At 40.1% G+C, this 23,987-nt stretch overlaps 1 protein-coding gene across 5 annotated transcripts in view; it reads right to left on the minus strand.

Moving 5' to 3' along the window:
- dysf (dysferlin, limb girdle muscular dystrophy 2B (autosomal recessive)) overlaps positions 1–23,987 on the minus strand; it is a 103,158-nt gene that overhangs the window by 49,644 nt on the left and 29,527 nt on the right. For all 5 annotated transcript variants that reach the window (XM_085263571.1, XM_085263572.1, XM_085263570.1 and 2 more), the window contains 23 exons: positions 23,751–23,864; positions 23,478–23,655; positions 22,475–22,599; positions 22,131–22,237; positions 21,476–21,671; positions 20,973–21,119; positions 20,736–20,867; positions 20,477–20,643; positions 18,497–18,611; positions 18,316–18,421; positions 18,093–18,235; positions 16,776–16,949; positions 15,857–15,941; positions 15,674–15,751; positions 11,497–11,678; positions 11,240–11,380; positions 11,071–11,100; positions 10,944–10,979; positions 10,186–10,227; positions 8,675–8,776; positions 7,701–7,862; positions 3,360–3,537; positions 3,188–3,261 (listed from right to left, as the gene is read on the minus strand). In XM_085263571.1, coding sequence (XP_085119697.1) covers positions 3,188–3,261; positions 3,360–3,537; positions 7,701–7,862; positions 8,675–8,776; positions 10,186–10,227; positions 10,944–10,979; positions 11,071–11,100; positions 11,240–11,380; positions 11,497–11,678; positions 15,674–15,751; positions 15,857–15,941; positions 16,776–16,949; positions 18,093–18,235; positions 18,316–18,421; positions 18,497–18,611; positions 20,477–20,643; positions 20,736–20,867; positions 20,973–21,119; positions 21,476–21,671; positions 22,131–22,237; positions 22,475–22,599; positions 23,478–23,655; positions 23,751–23,864 — 2,814 coding nt within the window. The remainder of the gene's footprint in view (positions 1–3,187; positions 3,262–3,359; positions 3,538–7,700; positions 7,863–8,674; positions 8,777–10,185; positions 10,228–10,943; positions 10,980–11,070; positions 11,101–11,239; positions 11,381–11,496; positions 11,679–15,673; positions 15,752–15,856; positions 15,942–16,775; positions 16,950–18,092; positions 18,236–18,315; positions 18,422–18,496; positions 18,612–20,476; positions 20,644–20,735; positions 20,868–20,972; positions 21,120–21,475; positions 21,672–22,130; positions 22,238–22,474; positions 22,600–23,477; positions 23,656–23,750; positions 23,865–23,987) is intronic.

Here is a 23,987-nt window from a genome sequence, read left to right on the forward strand (position 1 = left end):
GTGTAGGTAGTACAGACTTTATGGACTTCATAGAGTCCTATAAAATTATTCTTTTTCATATGACTGGGCATTTCTCCTATTAAGTTGGTCATTTTACCCTGGGAGTCCATGAGGGGTAGTTCACTTCTCGAGGAAGTCCAAAGTGGCTACTTGAGGAACTGCAGTTTTTGGCAATTAAGCATCCATTTTACAGCACTGGATATTTTGCAAAGAAGGAAAGTGGCAGGAAGTGATATAAAAGTAGTGTGGGGAAAAGCTGAATGTAAAGAATGAAAACCAAATAATCATTTTATTGTGCAGAGGAGAGAGAAGAGGGAGAACAATAGACAGAAGCAAAGGAGGAAGACCAAGGGTCTTCAAATAAAATGACTGACAGCTGATGACAGCAGAGAGGGGAAACTGAGGAGAAGAAAAGAAGAAGTAATAGACATCAGCAAGAAGGTGCAGGGCTCCAAAACAGAAGTCTTGAATTGTTTTACTCTCACAGAGGAGGCTGACAGAAATCACGAGCTTGGAATTCTTTCCAGAAAACTCACAAGTCCTCTGCAGATTCACTGTCTTCAAAAGTTACTTCAGTATTCTCAAAGGGGCCAATCCAGTGGTTTTCCATGTTGTAGCCCATTAACTTCAAATCCTGCACACTTAAACATTACTGCAGAACATTTTCCAAGGCCTGCCACACTGTCTTTAGTGATTTCTGAACAGGCAACCATTGGTTTTGCATAATTACAGTTCAGAGCAAATACCAACCAGCAGAGACAACTCGTCTATTCTTTTAGTTATGTTAAAGGAATATTTTCATATTTTGATGAGTGTTTACTTTCTTATCATGGCTGCCAGATGGGTATTTTAGCATAAAGATTGTAGACAAGGGTGCCAGTACCTTTACCATCTCCAAAGGTAAGAGCAAGACTTCTAACCTTAATGATCATGTAGGCTGTTTGTTCCTACCCTCTGACCTAACATACAATCATCATAGAGGCAGAAATATGCCATAAACTGTTAAAAGTGCTGAAAAATAGACTGGCCATTTTTGATGACACAATGCTATTGTAAAAGTATGGTTAAGTTTAAACAGAGTTAAATGTTGAGACTTTTTAGAACTCCTTTAATGCCACTAAAAAGTGCCCACAAACATGCTCAACCAGTGTGGTGGTCCAAGTGACAACAACCCAGGGCTTTAAAATGAACCCAAAACACGAGTGCCAAAAAGTGCAGTTCTTCTAATGGACACATAGGGCTGACTTCACAAGTTTGTCAGTCCCCAACAGGGTCTTATGTTAAACTGTTAAAATAAAAAACATATTTGAGAGGCAAGAAAATAGTGTTTGCTTCAATAGACTATAAAGCTATGTCTTCACAGAAACCAGTACAGTGCCATGGTGACCAGACACCGCAGAAATGACACTTGTTGACTTCAAGCTACAGGTGACACAAAGTAAGCGGGTCCTGAAATACACTTTCCTCAACTTGGAGGCAACCAACTGAAGTGATTGTCAATAAGAGTGCCAGATACCACAGATAAACCTATGACCTGGTAGTGAATACATTAGCGGATTACCTAGGAAACTGGAGTCCGAAATGTCCACTGGCGATCAATGGTCAACTTCGAAGAGATACATGACAAGTGAATCGCTCCCTGTGTGAGTGACAAATGTGCCAATGCAGGCAGCTGGAGCCAATCAGTGTCTGCTAGACCTCATCCATTGCTTCAAGTCATTAAATTCAACTGAATTCATTTTTTGTTTACATGTGGGGTAGCTGTAGCTCTGGTGGTAGAGCAGCTCATCTACTAACTGGAAGGTTGGTGGTTCTGTCCCCGTCATGCCAAATAACATTGGGCAAGATACTAATACAAAGTTCCTCTCCGAGTAACTTGGGATCTGAGTAACTCCCAGGTTAGATTTTGATTTTGTCATTCAAATCAAATTGGTTCTGACTCTGAATAAAAAACCCATCACATCAGAGACCAAAACTCTACTGGTGAACCTTGAAAATGGAAAGTTTATATTGGCTGTGTGTGGTTATGCATGCTGCAAATATAAAAAACACCTTTGACAAACTACAGTTTGGTTCAGAAGCATTTACAGACATGTTCTTGTACCATTATTATTATTATTATTATTATTATTATTATTATTATTATTATTATTATTATTATTATTAATATTAATAATAATAATAATAATAACCTTAATAATCAATAGCCCAGCAAAGCACTTATTACATGTATTTACTTATTGTTGGGCCTACTGGTAACTCTTCTCCTCCTAACACTATTTTTAGAAAATGTAACAACAACAACAACAAAAACATCTTAAACATAATAATGACTTTGCGTTTTTGCAGTTTTTGGGGGGACCACAGTTTGATGACAATGCATTCCTCCTGAAACTTTCCAGCTCCCTTCAGTCCTCAAACATGATTACACAACGATAGCTGCGGTCTGCGAGTGTGTGTTTAGCATTTATAGCGCTGCATTATTTATGTTTGCTCCCTTCAACGGAACCTCGTGCGGTCTGCCAAACCAATAAAGCCAAATTATGTCACGGTCTAATTCTATACAATCTTCTATTCACTAATACACACAATGAAACCACTTACGACTGTGGACCAGGAGGGGGGTAAGAGGGGATATTTAAAAAAATGCTTTAAAAAGACTACATTTTGTTAGTAATTGACTTTGTGTGTTCTTCAAACTGGGATGTCAAAAATCTTTGACCAGTTATCTGGTGAAAGAAGAAAGAGAAAAAAAATGAAAGGGTAAGACAGTGGGACCTGTTGCTATGAGCCTAATAGGGCTGTGTCCTGTATATAGGTTCCCTCCTCACCACTATCCTTGGCAGTTTTAACTCAATGTGAAAAATAGCCTTTACTAAATAAACAATTTTATCTGCATTCGAGTGATATTGTTGGATAGGCTCTTTTTTTCCTTTTCTTTTGTCAAAGATTTTGGATTTCAACAGGAAGGTGAAAGTCACAGCCCAGCCAGAGAATCCTTATGTTAGTGAGAGGAAATTTAGAGATGAACAGAAAAGTGTTTTTGATGCTTTAAAGGCAGTTTTGTGGCAATTATTTAAAGTACTAATTACCAGTAATTACCTACAGAGTAATTAGCCAATAAATGTACAGTGTTGTGTACACAGAGCAGGTTTAGGCAACTAGCTGATACAAAAAGCTCTTTTACCTGGTCAGACACAAGCGGCTGCTCATCATCGATGTCAATAAAAACCTCCCCAGAAATTAAATGGGGCGTCTCACCTACACGTGCCAACACACACAGGAAAAGAAGACACTTAACATTTATCATCAGTGTTAATCATTTTTGCTCTATTTTTTTCCACTGCTGTGTGCCTTACGTCTCCATCCTTCCTCCTCTCCCTCCAACTCCACAGCTTGCTCATCTTCTTGGTTGTAGCGGTACTCCTCCAGCGAGCGGATGGTGCACTGCCCAACCACCGGCTTCCTCCCAAACTGACGATTGTCAATGACTTTGATGACAATTGGCGGCATGTAGAGCTCCTCTTGGGGAAGTCTCTGTGGTGAGATGGAGGAAGATGAAAACACAGGGACTTAAGCGTCTGGCTGCTTAACGTCTATTTCTAATTGGTTATGCCACCTGCCTGCGTGATGTTGACTGGCTGTGGCTGCTGATTGCCTAAAACTGATTGGTCACCAAAGCATGACCAATCAAGGCTTAAATGGACCTTTTCAGATGTAAAGGAAGAAATAGCTGAATCTGCAGAGGTGCAGATACCATCTTTGTGATGGAAATCAGGGTACATACAACACTTTGAGTTAAAGTGTCTTGACGCATGCTCAATCATCCAGGTAAGGAAATCCCCCAAAAGTTGATTCTGTTCATCTGGACGTAGCGTTTTCAGTTGGAGAAACATTTCGTCACTCATAATCAAGTGACTTCTTTAGTCTCAGCTGACTGCAGGTTCCCCCAAAACCTTTCAACAGTACCTTTGCACAACGCTGAAATTAGCCCACTGATTGAACAGTAGGATGGGAGGTCAGTTTCTTGATCATTGGATTAATATGCAAATTGTCATGACCACTGATCATTGACAATCTTACAATTCTGTGATTGCAGCCATTCCCCAACTCTGTGAATGGTACTGATGGCCATTGATCAGTTGTCACTGACAGTAATGAAACATTTCTCCCACTAAAAATATGACATCCAGATGAAAAGAATCAACTTTTTGGGACTTTGAGTTAACATATAAGTTGAGGATTTTAATATAAGGTTTGCAAGTAAAGTGACACAAAAAAAAAGATAAAACAAAAAAAAATAAAAAACACACACACAAGTTGCGGTAAACTCTGTCCTTTTCAGTATATGCCATTTTGTTCTGTCATGTAAGTGTCACTTCCTTGCATTATATATGGCTCCATTAATCTTAATCGCACACTAGAGATTTTCACACCAGTGTTTTGCAAAAACAGACTGTTGTGAACTTCTGGGAATGATGACCCTGAAGGTCCAAAATGAAGGCTGTTACTGCGTTGTAGGACTACAGTTTGCTCTGTAAAATAAAACAATGAAATGATATTTCATCCTAAGCCTTTCTTATTTATTATTATAATTATGTATTTATTTTAAATTAAAGGTACTCCTGTGCAAACACTTTGGGAAGCTGTGCTTTTTTTCAGACTTCCTCCTCAGTAGTGTTTCTCCTGTTATTTTACTGTTGTCGTCTTTTATGGCTGCACAGTGGTAGGAACATCACATTCCATGTGCTTTTATTTTGTTCTATGCACATATCAGCGTATGAAGCCCATTCTCTTTAAACAAACAAACAAATAACCGCAAAGAAAAAACAAAAACCAAGAATGGACCTTATTCATGTGAGTTTATGGAAAAAATCTAATCAAACCTTTCCAGAATTACTCACAGCTGACTTAACTAGAGCAGAAAGAACAACTTATATCTGCCACAGCCCAATAAAACAATTAGAAAGTTACTAAACAACCACAAATCTGATCAACACTGAGCATTTTATCTTCCTGTTTTCATACAGTCATCATGATCTTCTATTAAAGAGGATTCAATTTAGATTTAAATGACATGTAGCAACATATTTAGTGAAATCTATACAATCCTCTCTTGCGATTTCCTGTATAAGATCTGACTTTTGATCCAGAACGTCTGCCCCCTTTAAGTTTGCAACCTTCATTGGGTTGTACGTCTGCAGGCTTTAGAAGACAACCAGACCATCACTTGACCTGCCAGGCATGTTCTCCCGCTTGATGCTGATACTGTAGGTGCTGCAGCTGGCAGAGCTTCTGCAACAGCTATATACTTAAATAAAATTCAACTGGCTCGAGTTCCCTCAATCCTTCTTACTTTTACAGAGAGCTGCAGAAGAAGAATCTCAAAGAACCAGCTGCATAATGAAACCCTCAAAACATTTACAGCAGCTACATCTGAAGACAATATGGCAACACAACCTCATTTATCCAAACTCACTCAAAGGTAAATAAACAATGGGCTGGCAACTGTAATCTGTTTGACCTCTCTGGCTTTAAGAAAGGCTTAAGTGAGGCTGATGATGCTAAACTCACACAATAAACTGAGAGAGCTAACATTAGGTGGTTAGACACTTCAAAGAGAAATATTTAAGGAAACTATGCCCATGACATTTTCTTTTGCTCCCGTGGCATAAGAAAACACTAACGCAGTCATCTTAAGGCCTTAATATTGTTAACATTAAATGCTTGGAATTGGTTCAGCGGCTAAATTTAAGGGGAAAAGAAATGTGCACATTTCCACAGTCCGATTGAGGCTGTCACACTCGTGCGGTGGTCAAAACAGGACCTTAATCTTGTTAACATTAAACTGCAGGAGTCAAAGCAAGGATCTGCATTTAAGGGGAAAAAAGTGAATATTTCCATACGCCAGTTATAGCTGTCATAATAAAACACGGAGGTGATCAACTTCAGACCTTAATATTGTTAAACTCTCTAGCCTGTTTGGAGCCGCTGTTAGGAAAATGTGTTTAATATTTCCATATTTCAGTTTAGGTTTCATAAGAAAACACTTAGGTGGAATTCAATGGCACCAATGTAAACTCAGTGGAAACATATTCTCAGAGGACAGTGTTACATTCGAAGGATAAGTAACGACTGGTACGATTCCCTGCTCTGAAGATTGCGGCTGGTCTGATTAAAATAAATGAGTGAATTAAAAAACGCTCTTTGCAGAGTGACAGCGAGGGGAGCGCAGGCGTCGACGTGCATGCAGTTGGGTTTTTTTAGCGACCATACAACCCTTTTTTTTAACCTGCTATAACTTGTGTTCTTTCATAATAGCCCACTATATTCAACTCTGCAATTCCTCTCAGCCTTACAAGGCATTTTAGCTCACTTTTGGCTCCCACTTATACATGGAAATAAATTTAGTGAAACAAGAGAGATGAAAAGATGTCAGAAGCCAATTTCATGTGAGTAGTCTTGTAGTCTTCACATTGGTAGCCTGATACAAGACCCCAAACATAACCTTCAAACTACAACAACTGCCCAAATAAAGTTTTATTTAAAAAAAAAAATGCATATAGATAGACAGCATATAGGGCAGAGGTAGAGAACTTGCCCTGCGGGTGCTCAGAAAATAACCTGATGTTGAACCTCCTTAAAACAAAATAACTCATAATGGACTTGGGAGGCACAGACAGGTCCACTCCCCTCTCATTATAAATGGAGAATGGGTGGAATCTGTCTCCACCTTCAGGTATCTGGGCACCGACATCTTCGCTGATCTCACTTGGACCCACAACACCAACGCCCTGGTAAAGAAAGAGCAGCAGCGGCTGCACTTTCTCCCTGCCGGCTTTCTACTGCTCCTCAGTGGAGAGCGTGCTGGCCGTTTGGTACACAGGGGCCAAGACTGAGAACAAGAAGGCCGTGCAGAGGCTAATTAACACCACCCAAATAACCACTAGCTAGCTAACACTTGAGATGGGATGACCCTATTAGTAAAACCTGATAACCCATAACTGAACTACATGTCAGATAATGCACTGTGTGTGAGACACCCCTGATATTACCAGTGTCAGCTGGTTAGCAATTTGTGCCCTTTTATGTACTTACTTGCAGATTCATGTGCAAATGTGACCATAACTTCATTACACAATCACAAAGTCTTAACAAATATAAAACTTCTACATATTTTATTTATTCCTAGGATCCCTGAACAAGGTGGAAATGTCTGCCTCTTCAGTGGTGGAAAATAAGATGAATTGGTTTATCCAAAGAAAACTACATCGATGTTAAAGGTATTATCCCTGATTTACTAAACATCAAACTTAGCTTACTATTGACCTTGTACTACAGTGACATCCACTTTAAGAACATCCAGTAAGCATCTGTACCCTCCACCATACCCATGGCAAACATATCCACCCTGCATTTATGGTACATTAATGCCTATGCTAATAGCCATGGAAGATAATTAACTCTTATCTGAAGAAACATTCACTTTTCTAAAAATAAATTTTTAAAAATCTGCTGCAGCACACAAGGAAACCTATAATTTTCTTGGAAAAAGTGAAGGAATTTCTCTATTCTGCCATTATTGTGGTTTCACTGATGAAGATAAATGAGTAACACAAACCACAGCAGAGCTGTCCTTAACATGGAAGCTGTGGGCACTGATTACTCTGTGTGTTTAAGTCTAGTACAGCATAGCTCACCACATCAAGGAGAAGCGTATTAATGTCAAAGTTAGGCTTCTTCTTCACACTGCGGATGACGCAGCTCTGGACCATGCTGCCTCCACACTCCACCTGCAGGCTGGGGGAGGTAACGCTGGCCAGCTGGAAGCTCTTCAGGTTCCGGACGCCCCATGCTAAAATCTGTCAGGATGACACAGAAAGAGTAGTGTTGGTGTCATTTTTAGACTTGTAATAATTAAATCTATCAAACTGCTCATAGATATTCAAAATTAAAAAAACAAAAACAAAATGAAGATCCTTTAAGTTTCTTTGAGTTTAAATTATAAAAATATTAATACTGAAAAACAACAGAAACTCTCAGTTGAACAGATTTTTATCATATATAATGACTGAAGAGGACACCAGATCCAGACTCATAGAGAAGCATTAAATGAAACCAAGCTTTAAGGCAAACCAAAAATCCAGCAGGAAAAGCAGGAACTTGTGGGAAACACTGGGAGCTTTAAAGAAATAACTACAGTGACGCTACAAACAGGGACGGCAAGAAATAGGAAACACGATGATCCAACAAAGGACAAGACAATTTATACACATGGTAATGAGGCGAGGGGTAAACAGGTGGGAGACACAGTGGAAACAAATCATGGATAACAAGACACAGGACGACAAACCCAACACAGGACACAGAGTTCAACATGTACCAAAATAAAACAGGAAGAGAGACACAGCAGAACAGCAATATTAGATCAACGTAACACAACTAAACTAAGGACCATGACAGACAAGACCAACACAAAGACGAGCCTGAGGGAACAGCAAGGGAAGGCTAAAGGGAACTAATAAAGCTAAAGTCATCTATAATTAAGACACACATAACACAATAGAGAATCAGTACCAGGGATCAAAAGACTATGATCATTTTCACCGTTTCTCAGCACCCAGGAAGGTGGTGATAATGAAACAGAAAAGTTAAAGCAGATAATTAGTGATACCTCGATGGCGGTTCTCTGCAGAACAGGTTTGATTCCCTGAGGAATCATGAAGACATTTGGCTCTCTCTGAGGCGGTGGGTAGGGAAGGTCTGACTCCTCCGGCTGTGAATATGGATGCAGGAAAGTAGCAGGTCATCAACAAGTGACCAATGAGAATTTGTGCAGTCATGGAGTATTGGAATCATCTGAGAAATGACTCCCCGACTAGGAAAATCCCCTTTTCTGGGTGACTTTAGTGACTTGAAATTACACAAAAATCTGGTAAAGGTTTGGTTTAAGGTAAGAAACTTTAAATCAATTGACTTATATGGCTAACGTTTAATCAAGAAGGTGATATGACATTGTCACTGTTTAAAGCAGTCCATGAGCAATAACGTAGATTAGGCAGAAAACACATTTATTAGCTGGATAACAAGTCTTTAATCTCTGTAGTGTTTTTGCTGTTTCCAAATTCAAATTTAAGAACACATCAAATTCTGAAGAGGAATTTCCCAGGTCGGGACCATCCAAGCAGCACATGAATGCACAACAACGATTTAAACAGCTTGCCGTGCTATTTACTGCCAGGTGAATTGTTCTATGGAAACAAACATGAAGAAATGTTAAATGACAATGTTTAGGATGAGTATATCAATTTTGTTTTAGAGTGTTAATACCACACAAATGTAATACATTTAACATTAAAAAAAACACTTTAAAAAGCATAAAATAGTACTTTACAACAAGCAGCCTGTTATGTATTTTAAAGCATGCAAATTTAACATTTATTTGGATTAAATATTTTGAATACAAAAGTAATGTAGAAGACCCAACAAGCATGTTAATCCTAAAATCATATAAAACACGTTGAATGTATTTGAAACTCATTGTGTTTGTCAATTTTAAGTTTGACTGAAAAATATAAAAATATGCATCACATTAAATTTCCTACATTGTAAATTTATAAACCACATAATCCAAATATATGTAAAATTAAGATGCGATTAAAATGCATAAGAGGCAAAAATATTTTTGCACCTACAAGAATCTGTAGAAGACCAAAGACAACATCGGTAAGCATTTCTCCTTCTGAGCTTGAGTATGTTTTCCTAAAAAGGTGTAATTATAGTAACAGAAACATTATCTGATTATGATATAATGTTCTCTTTCTTTCTGTGACACAAAATTATTAACTGTACTCACTAATGATAAAATTTAATCTGGAATCTTCTGAAAGTGAAACTTTCTTAAGCTCCTATAAAAAAGGTAAAAATGATTTAAAGTCTGCATGCATGCTGTCTTTGGACTTCCATACACATCTGCATACAACATACAACAAACCACGTGTAAAAACCACACAGTGTTAGATTACTGCTGATCAAAAATAAGTAAATAAACATTTCAAGTTTTAGAAAAAGGGGATGGCTTTTAACATGCACGTGAGATAAAATTATTAGCGTATGCAGTAAATGGACAGAGACATCAAATGGGATGACCATGGATGGATTTGACTTTGTGTTTCTATATTGTACCCATTGCTGCAGGTTTTCAGAGAGGAATCCTGGAAACATCAGCTGAAGAAGCCAGAATGAAGAAAAAAGAAAATAATTCAGCACAAAAGATAAATGAAAAGAGCTGTAACTGCACAAATATACTGCAACATGTGGGGTGTTTTTGATACGACTGGAAGACAGGCTGTATACTGCATACAAGACGCATAAAGCTGAAGTGAAGACAAATGCAGAAGTGCCATGAATCTGGCTACTGGAGGAACTGCAGAAATTAGCGTTAATTTTTATTTGCCTTTGATGTCACTTGCTTATTTTATGATCTCCAGTTTCAAGATGCTTTTGTCAATTATGGCTCCCAATTACAGTAAAATAGGTCATAAAGCACCGTATTGTTCATGGTGTAGTAACTTTGTGACTGACAAGTTACGTTTGATCCGATCCTCGATCAGGGAATTACAAAAAATGTTAAAGTTGTGGCTTCAAAATAGAACATCACTGTGTCCCCTTCTATCTTTTACATACAGTTTATGAAGAAAGCAGCAGAAAGAAAAACTGAAGAAAGGACTTCATAATAAATTATTCTGATTTAGCCAGTTTGCTTACTTTGAGACTTTTCCTAACAAAAATCAAAAATGGGGGGAAAAAAAAGTTATTTAAATTTTTTTATGAATATTTACTCTTTGACTCTCCTAGACTGTGTGATAGTCTCATATCAGTCATGTTTACTGTCAAACATTTAAATTTAGAGAAAAACGGTACAATACTTGGTGTGGTTTTACCTCATCTAAGATGTGGGTGGAAGTCAGGAAATCTCCCTGTAGGTGATACGACATGAGTTATATTTCAAAGTTAAATGGAAAAGACAAAAATTCAAGAAGGAATGGGAAAAAATGGAGATAAACGTACCTCTTGACCTGGAATATGGTGAAGTGACGGCTGTTGGAATAACAGTGAAATCAAGACTCGTCCTCAAAGACTAAAGCATCCATATCAGAACCACATGCCTTTTTAAAAACTTTGAATATGACAAGAAGGAAAAAGACCAGTAGGTGAAAGTGTCAAGTTGACCTCTGACCTTTTCTCTGCGTATAAGCTCAAAGGCAGCCAGCAGCTCGCCAGCGTTCTTGTCCCCTCTGCGAATTGGGAACCAGGCCAGGCGTGGCGACCGAGTCAGTGAGGGCTGGCACACGCAGCGACCCATGAACTCATCAGCTCCCTGAAGAATGAAAACACAACATAGACATACATGTTACATCCATGTTTTAGCAATATAGGAAGACAAACAGATGTTCAAAGACCTCTAAATAGCTTTCATGAGATTTAAACACTCACGTATGTGTCCTGATCGTAGAGTTCCACTATAATATTGGGGGGGCTGGCCATCGTGACCTCGGAGTCGCCAAAAATCTCCACTTCATAGAAGATGAGCGTCTGGTCCCAGGTGGGATTGAGAGTGTTTCGCACCGTCACCGTCTTCTGGGATTGGTGGAGGAAGGATACGATCGCGTAGGGGTCTGGAGAGAAAAACACTGTGAGCCTTTCTTTTCGCTAGTTTAAACTTGGTGAGAGTACATATGACTCAAGGTCTGGACGTTTGGCAGAGTGAGGTCATTTATTTTTTAATGGCTCAATATTTGTTTACTCAACCTATAGGGTTTCCTTTACCCATGGAAGATATAATGTTATTGATGTATTAGACTGGATTATTAAAAGGATTTTTTGCATGACAGTTCCATCCATCCACTTATCTGGGTCCAAGAGAATACCCATTTTAGAAGGGAAGCCCATAGCGCCCTCTTCCAGCCATTTCCTCCCACTGTGGACCTTCACAGGGAGGATAAGGAGTATTATCCTCCTGGAGTTGGAACATAAGCTCAGGTCCTTTTCCTTTAAAAAGTTACCACCACCACCACTATAATCTGCTAATCCAGACAGGCCTACCCAGAACTTCACCAATGCTGCAGAGGAGTGTCAACCAGGGCAGCCCCTCAACATCCAGAGCCTTAAAGGAGTCCCAGTGAATTGTATCCAACCCACAGGCCCAGTGAAACAGAGTCATCTCCAGACCCTGCATCGTCTACAGAGGTCGTACTAGTGGGGTTTAGGAGATGGGTGAACTATTACATCTAGCTTGATGGATACTGAAGAGTTTCAAGAAGCTGGCCCTTAGTGATGCATTAATGAGAAGATTTGTCACTTGCAAATTAGAAAGAATGAAATATAATGCAACTTCTCAGAGAGACCAAACATGTATAAGCAGAAAGGGTAGTTTCTGTTTTTCACACTGGGTCTCATTTTGGTCACTCCCAAAAAAAAAGAAAACAAAAGGAAAATTAAATGGTTGCAACATCTTCTGGGCGAAGGTTTTGGAAGCTGCTTACGAGCTTTTGCCGCCCTAATTTGCAAAGCAGAGAGCAAGGTTATTATTGAAGATGCTGAGTGAGTTTTTAAAGACGGTCCTCGCAAGTATAGCAGTACAAACTTATGCACGATTATGTCCAAACTGTCCTGGCGTCCTGCACAGTGACATCAGCAGCTTGGGAATGCCAAGCTGGAGACAGAGGGCTGGGAACGCCGCTCTGGGAAGTTTGTTATTCCAGGTTAAAACGGCTCTCCTCCATGTTAAACACACACACACACACACACACACACACTGAATTAAACACATGTAGCCTACGTACAGTTACACAGACTGAGTAGTTTGTTGTTTCAGGCCGGGTAAAGAGTCTCTGTGGAGCCGTTAGCATTGGAGTAAACAGAAGTTAAGATGCATTTTCCCACCAGCCCTCAATTAACCCTATATCTAAGACACACACACACACTCGCACACAGTGTACAGACACACCACCCATGGTGACCCATTCAATTACCGTCCATTTCCAACGTCCCATTAGCTCATAAAAACCACAATACAAACAGCCCCGGGGGGTTATGTAAGTCTGTGCTTGTGTGTTTTTAGTGAGAGTGTGTGTGTTTATGTTTGTGTAGAGGGGAAGCGGCAGTAGTCAGGACCCTGGTGGGAGCCACAGAGGGACATAAGCAAACGAAGACTGGGAAAAGAGAAAGAGGAGAGGAGGGAGGATGGAAAGAAAGAGAAAAGGAGGGAGGAGAGGACAGGAGGAAAAGAGCATTGTCTCTAAATGTGGAGATTTTGATCCAAGATTAGATACAGTTTAAAGGAAGAATGATGAAAAAAATCCAAGAAGGGGAATCAGTGGAATCAAGCCACACAAGCATTCTTCATGACTTTATTTCTGCTTTTTGAGGGAACATAGATCCTTACAAAAGACACTCTGTCAGAATAAAATACTAAAGAGCTTCGCGGCAGTTAAACCTGCAATGTTTAACTTTTGTCTCAATCTTCTGCGTACAGTATGCCCATGAATGACCGCAAAAAATAACAAAGTACAGCCAGCTTGATAGAAATAGTGGTGAGCACAGTGCATAGCACTTTCTATAAAGTACCTGGGTGTATTAGACGTTAGTGAGGCCTGTACAGCCTACTTGGGCTACCAAGAATCTAATCAAACAAGTTCTTAAATTCCAAAGTCATCAAATATTGTCTCTACGGGGGAAAGAGTTACGTCATTTTAACATGAGAACATGGGAATGGACTCTAGTTTGAATACAGCTTCAAGTGGTCATTTGAGGAACTGCAGTTTAAGGGATCGTCGGGGCTTTTTTTAACCTCAAGAAGTTAAACTATTAGGAGAAAATAGTCTCGCCTCTTTGTGGCTTTTGTGAGCACAAAGCTTAAATCAAAGCAGGAAGTAAACCAAACATGTAAAGAGAAGAAACACTTCATCAGCTGATTGCTCCACTAGTTGCTTCGTCAGCAAGCAGTTTCTTGTTCTGGTAAGATCATTGCTTCAGCAGGTTGAAAGAAGCAAACAAACAGAGGCAGACGGCAAAGGGCAAACGGGGAACTATAAAGAGAAGCTTAAAAAGACAGATGTGCAGGAAAAGCAGAAAGAAACACAGACAAAAGATGAAAGGCAATCAGAGAAAAAGACAACAGACAGAAGGAAAAAGAAAACAAGAAAGACCTCAGCGTCTTTAATCATGGATGCCCAGACGCCATGTTACACCAGATTAACGCACAAGTGAAGCCCATCCATCAACTCTTCTCATCCATTACATTGTGTGTGTGTGTGTGTGTGTGTGCGTGCTAAGGAGACCGAGTGAATGAGAGTGATAGCGATTCATCATGTCAGTCTGTGGCCAGGATGCTCTCTGAGCTTCTTTCTCTCTAACCCTGTCTTTAACCAACCTCCCATCTATCATCGCTCTCCCCCTCCATCTGTCCGTCCATCCATTCGTCTGTTCTCTGAGAGCTCTGTTTTTACATGTGAGTCTGCGGTGGGTTTCTGATTAACACAGGCTCGCAGCAGTCGCAGTTACCGTGACCTCTCTGAATGGAAGAAAAACATGTTGTTTTGTGCGTGTGCTTTGCTCTCTCATTCTGTGCGCCTGTTTTCTGCGCTGCTTCCCTCTGCAGTGCAGTAACACCAGCTGCACATACACAACTCGGTGCTTCATATCAAAGCTTCTTTTTCTTCATGTCCCGTAAGGTTCGCCTGCTGCGGTGCATTTAAAGACTTTATTTATTTATTTGAAAAGTCAAAGGATTGTTAGCAATGACAAAGCGTGAAAAGACACTTGTCAATAGTGATGTTTTAACTTATGAACATATGTTTTCGGCCACATGGGGGCAGCAGAGACATGTTAAATGCAAGTTTATTATTCTCTCTCTTAGTATGGAAGCTCGTTTCCGCCACAAAAAAAAAGAAAAAAGAAAAAAAGGATCTCGAAATTTCGAGAAAATAACTCGAAATTTCGAGTTATGGATACTTGTTGTTTTGTCTTTTTTAGTGGCAGAAACAGGCTGCTACTTGATATGAAGTAGCAAGTGAGTGGAAACAATCCACCCTCCCTCAACAATGAGCCTGTCATGGCCTTGGACACAATTAAATTTTTTTTTTTCTTTAGTTGTGCATTGTTGTAACTATCCTTGTGTTTTGATCTTTCGATCCTATTCACAGGTGGAGTTTCATTGTTCCAGGTTTTGCTTCATGTTGTAGTTATATTTGCAGCTGCAGGCCATGTTCTGTCTTTGTGTGTTTATGCACCCAGAGTCAGGAAAAATCTATTTCTAAGACACAGAAAGATGAAGGCATCCTACAGATAATGCAGTTTGGGATAATTTTGCACTTTGTATGTTTTTAAAAGCACCATCACTTTTACTGCCTTTAACTTTTGTCCTGTATATGTAAACATAACACTCCGATAATCACCACAACCCTAATTTCTTTCTGGAGGGACGGAAGAAAATCCATCTTATGTAATAAACACTGAATATACGGTAATTTGGCGTCTGGATTGGAATAAAGGGGGAAAACAACATTAAAGGTGTCTAACAAAATAAAATCATCAAAACTGCTGTAAAAAATGATTTGGGGTCAACTTTGGCTGCCAGATGATGCAGCAGTTCCAACATTGTCTTCAGTACCTGAGAAGCTGTCTTTGTCCATGGGCAGCAGGTCTCTGGCTTGATACAGATAGCACCGCAGATGGTATCGAGTGCCACCTGCATATATACAAATGCACACACAGACACAGATATGTACACACATCATTATACACACAAAAACAGGGACGGGAAAGAAAGGGAGGAAAAAGGAAGCTGCCTTACGCTCAAAGAAACAGGAAATGGTAGGCCTGTTGACTCCAAACGTGGTCGTAACTGACTTGTCTTCATTCTTGTCCTCTATACTGCTCTGTGGAGGAAGGGTCGGAGGAGAGGAGCAGAACAGAAACAAAACCTTTTACAAGCACTTTCTTTCTGTGTGGCCTTCAAAATAAAAGACTGTGTTACTTTTACTGCACAAATAATGACAGGTCAAATCACTTTATTTTATTTTATCTGTACCATTTTTGATGATTTTGTCCACTTAAGCCCATCTTCAAGTATGTCGCCAAATACCAGTGATAAAGCACAAAGCCAGGCCAATTAAGGGATAAATTACCCAGAATTTGGACTGGATGAATTTGATTTTGCAGCAGGAGGTAGAGCAGGTCATGTGCTAATCAGGAGACTGGAGGTTTGACCCCTGGATTTCCAGTCTTATGCGAGTATTTACCTTTTTTTTCTGTTTCTGACCCTGTTGAGTTCTCATTCTGTATTGGCTCTCCAGGTCTGGGTGATAGCCACTTTGTTTTTTCTTTCTAGCTCACTTCAGGTCTCAGCCTGCGCCTCATCAGTCTGTTTCTACTGTTCTTCATTTGGTCTGTGTGACGTTGTCTTTGTTTCTTAAAAATGGCACTATGTGGTTGACCTTAAAGAGTTTAACCAATCAAATGTTTTCAGGAGAACTTAGTCCAGACACTTCATTTTTCCTATGAGAAAAATCCTGAAAGAATTCCTACAGGTGAGACCATCCAAAAATCAGCTGATAGTTCCTGTGGTGGTAAACAACACATGCCTGCAGGCAGCCATCAAAAATTCAGGGTAGGACTTTTCAGAGGAGGATTAGCAGTTTTGAACATGTGAAATCAAAACACCTGGGTTATATATTGTTTAGGTGTCTACATAATTTGGGGCACTTCCTCACCAGAGAACACTCAAGGGCAAAGATGGCTGCCGGTCCTGTCTTCTCCAGCGGCTCCATGCGGCGCCTCCACCTGCGCCTCCTGAAGCTGTCCGTCTTCCTGGGCTTGAGGTGGAACCTCCAGCCAAAAAGCGAGGCGTACTCCCAGCCCTCCCTCTCCGCCTCGTCTGGACGCTGCTGTGAACACGAACATAAACTTAAATCAGCTTTTCCCCAAAAATAAAAACATGAGGGCAGAAGAGACGCTCAAAGCAAACTTTCCTAAATTCATTTGTGGAGCTTGGCCACCATCTAGTGGTTACTATGGGGAACTTCAGCTGTTCATGACTTAATTTTGTAATTACATTTTTATTTTAAAATTCAATTTAGGAAAAACTATTAATCCACATTTTTGACTAACATCATTTTTTCACTTGTCTTCATCAGCTCCTTTCTTTATACATCAAATCAGGCCAGCAAATCCTCACTGACATGATATTTTGGTCAAAGATATCTTCTCAAAAGATAAACAAAAAAAATAAAATAAAATAAAACATACAGTGTGTGGAATAAAATAAGCCATCAAACTGATGGAAACTTTAAGACTTTAATGTTCCTCTGACTATTATCATGGTTGCCTTCTTCACATCACCGGATTTCTTAGGATGGGCAGACATGATGGGGATACACGGATCCGTGACCTAAAAAGAATGGGATGTAAAGTAGGATATCTTCTGTGTTACAGAATGTATCATAATCCCAGAGTGAGAAAAGTAAAGAACATAATTTCTTCTTAATTTCTTCCTAGAAAACAAGAAAAAAAAACACTTGAGGAATTTACAATATGCAGCATGAAGAAATAGGAAATAAGAATTCCAGAGACCAATATGTATTATTTATGGGATTATTTGACAATCATTCATGCAACACCTCAAAATTAGCTGGTAATGCTTCAGAATATGGCCCACGACTCAGAGTGAATAATAGAACATCATCATGTACATCAACATAATACAGCCCACGCTCCGATGGGCAGTTTATTTCTGATGTCAGACGGAGAAATTGTGTTGGGTTTGTTGCAAAGTTACCATAAAATTACGCTGAACTTAAAACTGCTTACAGTATATTTTGCATCTCTTTTCCTGAAAACACCCGAAGTTATGCAAATACACACATTGAAACTGTATTTATCATGCCCTTGTTATAAAGTGTCACCGCTTTGTTCATTGCAGACTCATTTGTCCTGCTTTTGGCTTTGTTGAAGCGCCGATATTTAATATGTCAGGAAAAACAGTGAATGAAGTATATTTTGTTCAAACTCATTTCCTTCTCTTCTGCTACCTTTCTCAGAGCATCCATCTTCTGCTGGTCTCGTCGCCTCATCCGTATCCATCGTCTTCGTCGGTTGGTGTGGTACATCTTCTCTGCCGGCACCCACGACTTGGGACGCCGGTCTGGGGGAATGGTGATGCCGTACTCCCAGCCTGAACACACAGAAAAGGACTTATTAGTTTTAATTTACTCTCTATTGTTGAAAGTGGTATTATTGTGTGCCTGTGTGTACCTTGATCATCCACAGCCCTGTTGAGATCCTCACTCCACTCCACCTCCTCCCATACCCAACCTGGTGGACACTCAATCTCGTCCTTTGGCACCGCTTTCTCCCCGTTCTGACAAAGACACACTTGCTTAGATTTACTGCGATGACTGAAGCCAAAATATGTTACATAAGCACTTATACATACCACATCCGTGTATCCTTCCTGCATGCCGATCCACTGGCCACCTGGTAGCCTCATCTGGTTTTCAAACACTTCCTCTGTGAAGGTCATGTGACCGGCATCCACATCAAACAGGAGTCTGAAGTATTAACAGCACAAAGCAACAGATACATACACATTCATTTACAAATGACCTTCATGTTTAAATATTTTCATTTGCCACATTTAACTCACTGCTAAACAACTACAGTTGTGGTCAGAAGCTTACATCCATCATCGGAGGCATGAATGTTGGGGTAATTTTGGACTTCTAATTTTGGATTTCTCTAATCTACACATGGTCAAAAGTATACAGATTTACCCCCCACACACTCTAATATTTAGTTAAATGTTCATTAGCACAACCAGATGTTTTTGTTAGCCGTCAACAAGCTTCTGGCACAATTCTGGTTGAATATTTGGATACTTTTCTTGGCAGTAACTGTAGAGTTCATTTAAACTGGTTGCTTTCCTGACATGGACCCAACTTTTAAGCTAACTCCAAAAATATTCAATAGGGTTGAGGTCAGGCTATGGGGACGGCAATTCCAGAAGCTTAACATGAGATTGCTTCATCCATTCCAGACGCAGCTTTGAAGCATGTTTGTGATCACTGGTTTGTTGGAACACCCAACTGTGTTCACGTTTCAACCAACAAACTGTTGATTTGAGGTGAAGTTGAAGAATTTGGAGGTAGTCCTCTCCCTTCATTATTCCACCCACTTTGTGCAATGTAGCAGTACCGCTGGAAGCAAAACAGCCACAGAGCATGATGCACCACCACCATGCTTGACAACTGATGCAATGTTCTAATCCTCCAATATCCCTCTTATCATTGTGGCCAAATAGCTCAATTTTTGTCTCGTCTCATCATAAAACCTTTCTCCTTGAGGTATTTAAGCTTGTCCATGTGGGCAGCTGCAAATTTCAGGTTGAGCTTGAAAGTGTTGATTTTAAAGTTCACTTCACTGTGGACAGAGATGCTGGTGTTTCAGAAGTTTTCAGTTCATGGCAGGCTTGAGCCTTGGTCGTTTCTGGGTTGTTCCCAAACATCCTAACAAATTTCCTTTCATCTGATTGTGACAGTTAGGGTCTTCTTCCAGACCTTAGCAAAGTCATTATACATCTGATTAACTTGTGTTGAATTGTTTGAAATGACAGTCTATTAATCTATAGCTGTTAAGAAATGGAAACAGACCTTCCAAACTTGTGGAATCTAGAGTTCTCCTTATTTGATCCGAGTTGCTCGGACTTTCTTATCGTTTCAAGTATCAGTCAATCCAGTAAGTGCTGTCAAACAAATCCTTTCTATGCTGACAAGAGAAACTACCAGTTGCCACTCAATCACCAACCGTGATTTAATAGACCTTGAAGTTGTCAGGTTAAGACCTTCAGCCAGAACCTTTAGCGCCACTTAATCAAAGATTTAGGCAACTGTACGTATATTTGAGTCCGTATGAACACTTTTGACCCTGCTTCGATTCAAGATAATTATATAAATTTCACAAGAGAGCCTCTGAAAATTTTGGAAAGAATCACATCAAGATATTTGCCATAGCTTTCCTTTCACACGTGTAGCATACACCAGGAAATAGTCTGGTTCAGTCCGTTTATATATTATAATGTCTAGAAAAGTTCAGGGCTGCACCTGTGAAAATAAGTAAATCCACAGACTAAATCCATAAGTGTTGTAAATATATATATTTCCTAACATGTATAAGTGTCTCCATCTTAATGTATAAAACTGACTGATGGGTTCCAGCCTGTCCATTTGTTGATATCTGGAGCAAATATGTTAATCTTAGTGGATAAATTAAACCTAAAAATGTGCCTCTAAAAAAAATCAGTTAAAGCCACAAAATTCCCATGTTCTTTCCAACAGCTTCAGCACACAACAAAGCCCAGAGTTTGAAACTGTTAATCACAGAATAATGAGAGTGCGAAAGGTTAAAGGAACAGACTCACGTCCTCTCGGGGCTGATGTACCAGTCTCCAGCCCAGGACCAGCCGGGCGAGGGTTTGAAACTCTCTTTGGGCAATTTAACTCTCCCGGTGATGTCGCTATACTTGGGGTAGGTTAAACCTGTAGTTCCCCAGCTGCCCACCAGGGCGAGCCGTGTCTGGTTCTCATACTACAGACAGAGAGAAAGAGGCAGGCTGGGATCATTGCTAATATTTAAAGACTTCTTTTTGAGACTTCATTCTAGTTCTGTCGACTTCTTACCGCCTCGGCAAAGACAGACAGTTTTCCTTCAGCATATTCATTGAAGTGTTTGACATCAGCAGCCAATCCAAACCAAACTTTAACCCTCAACTGACCGGGAAGTTTGGCTTCTCCTCCACTGCCCTGTGGACACTGCACAGTAAACACATACAAACGGTGAGTCACACTTTGTGTCAAGAAGCTGATTAACGTAAGAGGTGTAATGTCCTCTGATGTTACTCGACTGTGAGTGTGCACCTTAAGAAAGACAGTCTGCAGCTGACCGCAGTGTTTCCCACAGTGCTGCTGGGAGAAGATGACGGTGTGTGCTGGGATGCGGTGGTACGCTACCCTGCGGTCACCCTGCAGCATCCATATCACGATGTCTGGAAGGCTGTTCTGGGGCTGGAAGATTGACGTAAAGGAAGAGAGAGAGAAATTAGTGGTAACGAGTTTTCTCATTAAAGGATAATTTAAATGAATAATAGTTTATGGAATGTGTCTATGCATCCATCTCTAGGCCAGATAAACTTTCAGAGAGGAAATGGTTGGTCAGCTTGTTTTTTTTCAAAGCTCATCACCTTGAATAACATTTAAAATTAATACTTGAATTCATTATAGGAAGACCAAGAAAAGGGAAAACTTATATGACGTTTGCTTAAAAATGACTCAATTTATTTATTTTTATTTCCTGTGCTCACTTTCACCCACCAGATATCAAGAGCTTCTGACTCAAACTGTAGCAGTTTATTTAAACGCACCTCTTCAGTCATGGTCCTCAGCCTGTTGGCCCAGTCCTCAGCCTGCTCCAGCATCGTGGAGAGCTCAGTCTCCGGGCCGTGTTTGAGAGCCAGCGCCGCCGCGGAGATCTGCTGCAGGTGGAGGGTACGAACGTGCCTCAGCGAGCGATCCAGAGGCGTTGCACACTGCCACTGATCGAGTGAGGGCAGCTCATCACTGGGAAAAGAGAGCAAAAAAGACGGGAAGCAAACATGGCAGAAAATGAAGAGTTCACCAGTGAGAAGTCACGGGGCTAATGATGAGTGCAGCACGTGCTGGTTGATAAATATCTTTTTTTAAAACAAAGAACAAAGATTATTGTCACTAAAAACAATTAATGTACTTTTAATGCTCCAGAGATGATTGCTGCTTAGCTCAATATTATGTATTGAGGCTGATGCAGCTACATGAACTCACTTAAACTGAGTCAGTTCCCTGGATAGAGATCATTTTAATTACTCTATAATTTAACCAGCAAAAATCTGTCGTTAAAGGAATTTAACTATTTTTTCCAGCAAAGTCTTAATGACACATTAACAAATAAAAACTTCCCTGGATTTCCCTCCCTGCAATGAAGCACATATGAACACTTGGGAATAAGTGGATCACAATAAGTTTAAATAACACTGAGTTTACCTGCAGTCACTGATAAGCTGGTCCAACAACTCCACCACTCTGAGCTCCACCTCCTCCAGATCACCGCCAGCCTTTACTGCCAGCTGCACCCTCTGCAGGTTCGCCTCCTGGACAGACAAACCCGTTCACTCAGTTAAAGCTCAGCATATAAATTTAACAACCGACTCCAGGGAGCTTTGAGTTAAATTATTAACACTGATTTTTTTTAATGTAATTTTAGATAAAAATAACATAAAACAACTATTATTTTCATGTTTAAATATTTGCATAAAAAATAAAGTATTTAAATCTTCAACTCGATTTAGTTGTAACAAGTACAGATGAAGACACATTCGGGCACACACCAGCCTGTCTGTGATGGCCAGCAACATGTTGAGAGCCTCGATCCTTGGCTTGATGTCCTCCCACTCAGAAGAGAGAACAACCACCGGCTTAACATTTCCCCATGGGAGGTAGTAATAGTGGCAACCTGAAACATATGCACACACACACATTTACATAGGCAGCAAGAATAGAGACAGTGCTGTAAAAACAATTAAATCATAGTTTTTAAATCACAATCTGCATGAAATTTATCTGCGTTATAAAAATACACATTTTTAATCATCTGAACTGCAGATCCATCGAAATCTGATACTGATCATTGAACACCAATCATCCTCTGTAAACTATATTTGACTTTATGATTTGAGAACTAATACATACTACCTGAAACATAGTTCTTTGTTCACTACATATGCTGTATATCATTTATTTATGCGTAATTGTTATTATTATTTTCACTCATTTACTGCTCAAGTGTACCACTTTGTTACATTTGAACATTTCTCTTGCTTTTCTGCACACACATTTAGGTGTACAGCAGACATAAACTACCCAACAGCTCAAGATTTCAGTCCTTTTTAGTTCCCTGAGTGTCAAATACTCTGAGTTGTTGGTATCTCACAGATAAACATAAGGTGTGTATTGGCATCTTAATCTGTCTCATATGGAAGATTGCAAAGGCGTCATATTTATACACACGGGGTAAGTGTAATATGTTTAGCATTGATGTTTTTCATGGCTATACCTAGCCAGCAAGTGAAAACTGAGGAAAACAAAGTTTCAAATGAGAAGTTGACTACACTCGTCTGGATGGCAAAAACTGTTAACGTACGCCAACTACACTGGGGTGCCAAGTGCATCACCACAGGCTTTAGTACGTGTCTGTAGTGGCAACCATTTTTTGACACGTCGGGATCTTGAAAATGTTTAAATTTTCTTATATTAGTACATAAAGTTATATTTTGAATATTATCCTTCTGAATGTCACACCGGTTCCAGCCTGACCTTTGACCTCTGACTCACCGTCAAACACTGCCCTGCTAAACTGAGTAGTGGAGGCCAGAGGAAGGCAGGTGTAGTCGAACTTGTTGCCGTAGTTGCCGATGCTGACTTCAAACTGGATGGCGTCGTCGACGTCCTGGAGGAGCGTGGCCGAGTAAAATGCAACGAAGAGCGAGAACTTCCTCTTCCTGAGAAACTTCTGCATGATGGCGAGGGGCGGGGAAAAGAGGGATCAGTGTATCTGTCTAATTATCCATCTATCTTTCTATCTGGAATCAGGTCCTAATCTCTCACCTCCACCACCAAAAGATCATCTGAGGGTATGTCTTCAGTTTTTTGCTCTGGCTTGTCCACCAGTTTCGTGGTAAGTTCCAGTAAAACCCGGCCTCGGTATGCCACGCCCTCCCCCTGACGGACAGAAAAAAGGGACAGACGCTGGCACTGTCACAGTTTGTCATTACAAACCCAGTCTGTGTAGATAACCATGGATAACCTTTAAACAAATACACCTCCACAGCCTGTACTGTACTG

This window comes from Mchenga conophoros, linkage group LG3 (assembly GCF_057382185.1).
Source record: "Mchenga conophoros isolate Kocher_MC1m ecotype Shallow Benthic linkage group LG3, M_conophoros_male_GT1.1, whole genome shotgun sequence".
Lineage (NCBI taxonomy): Eukaryota > Metazoa > Chordata > Actinopteri > Cichliformes > Cichlidae > Mchenga > Mchenga conophoros.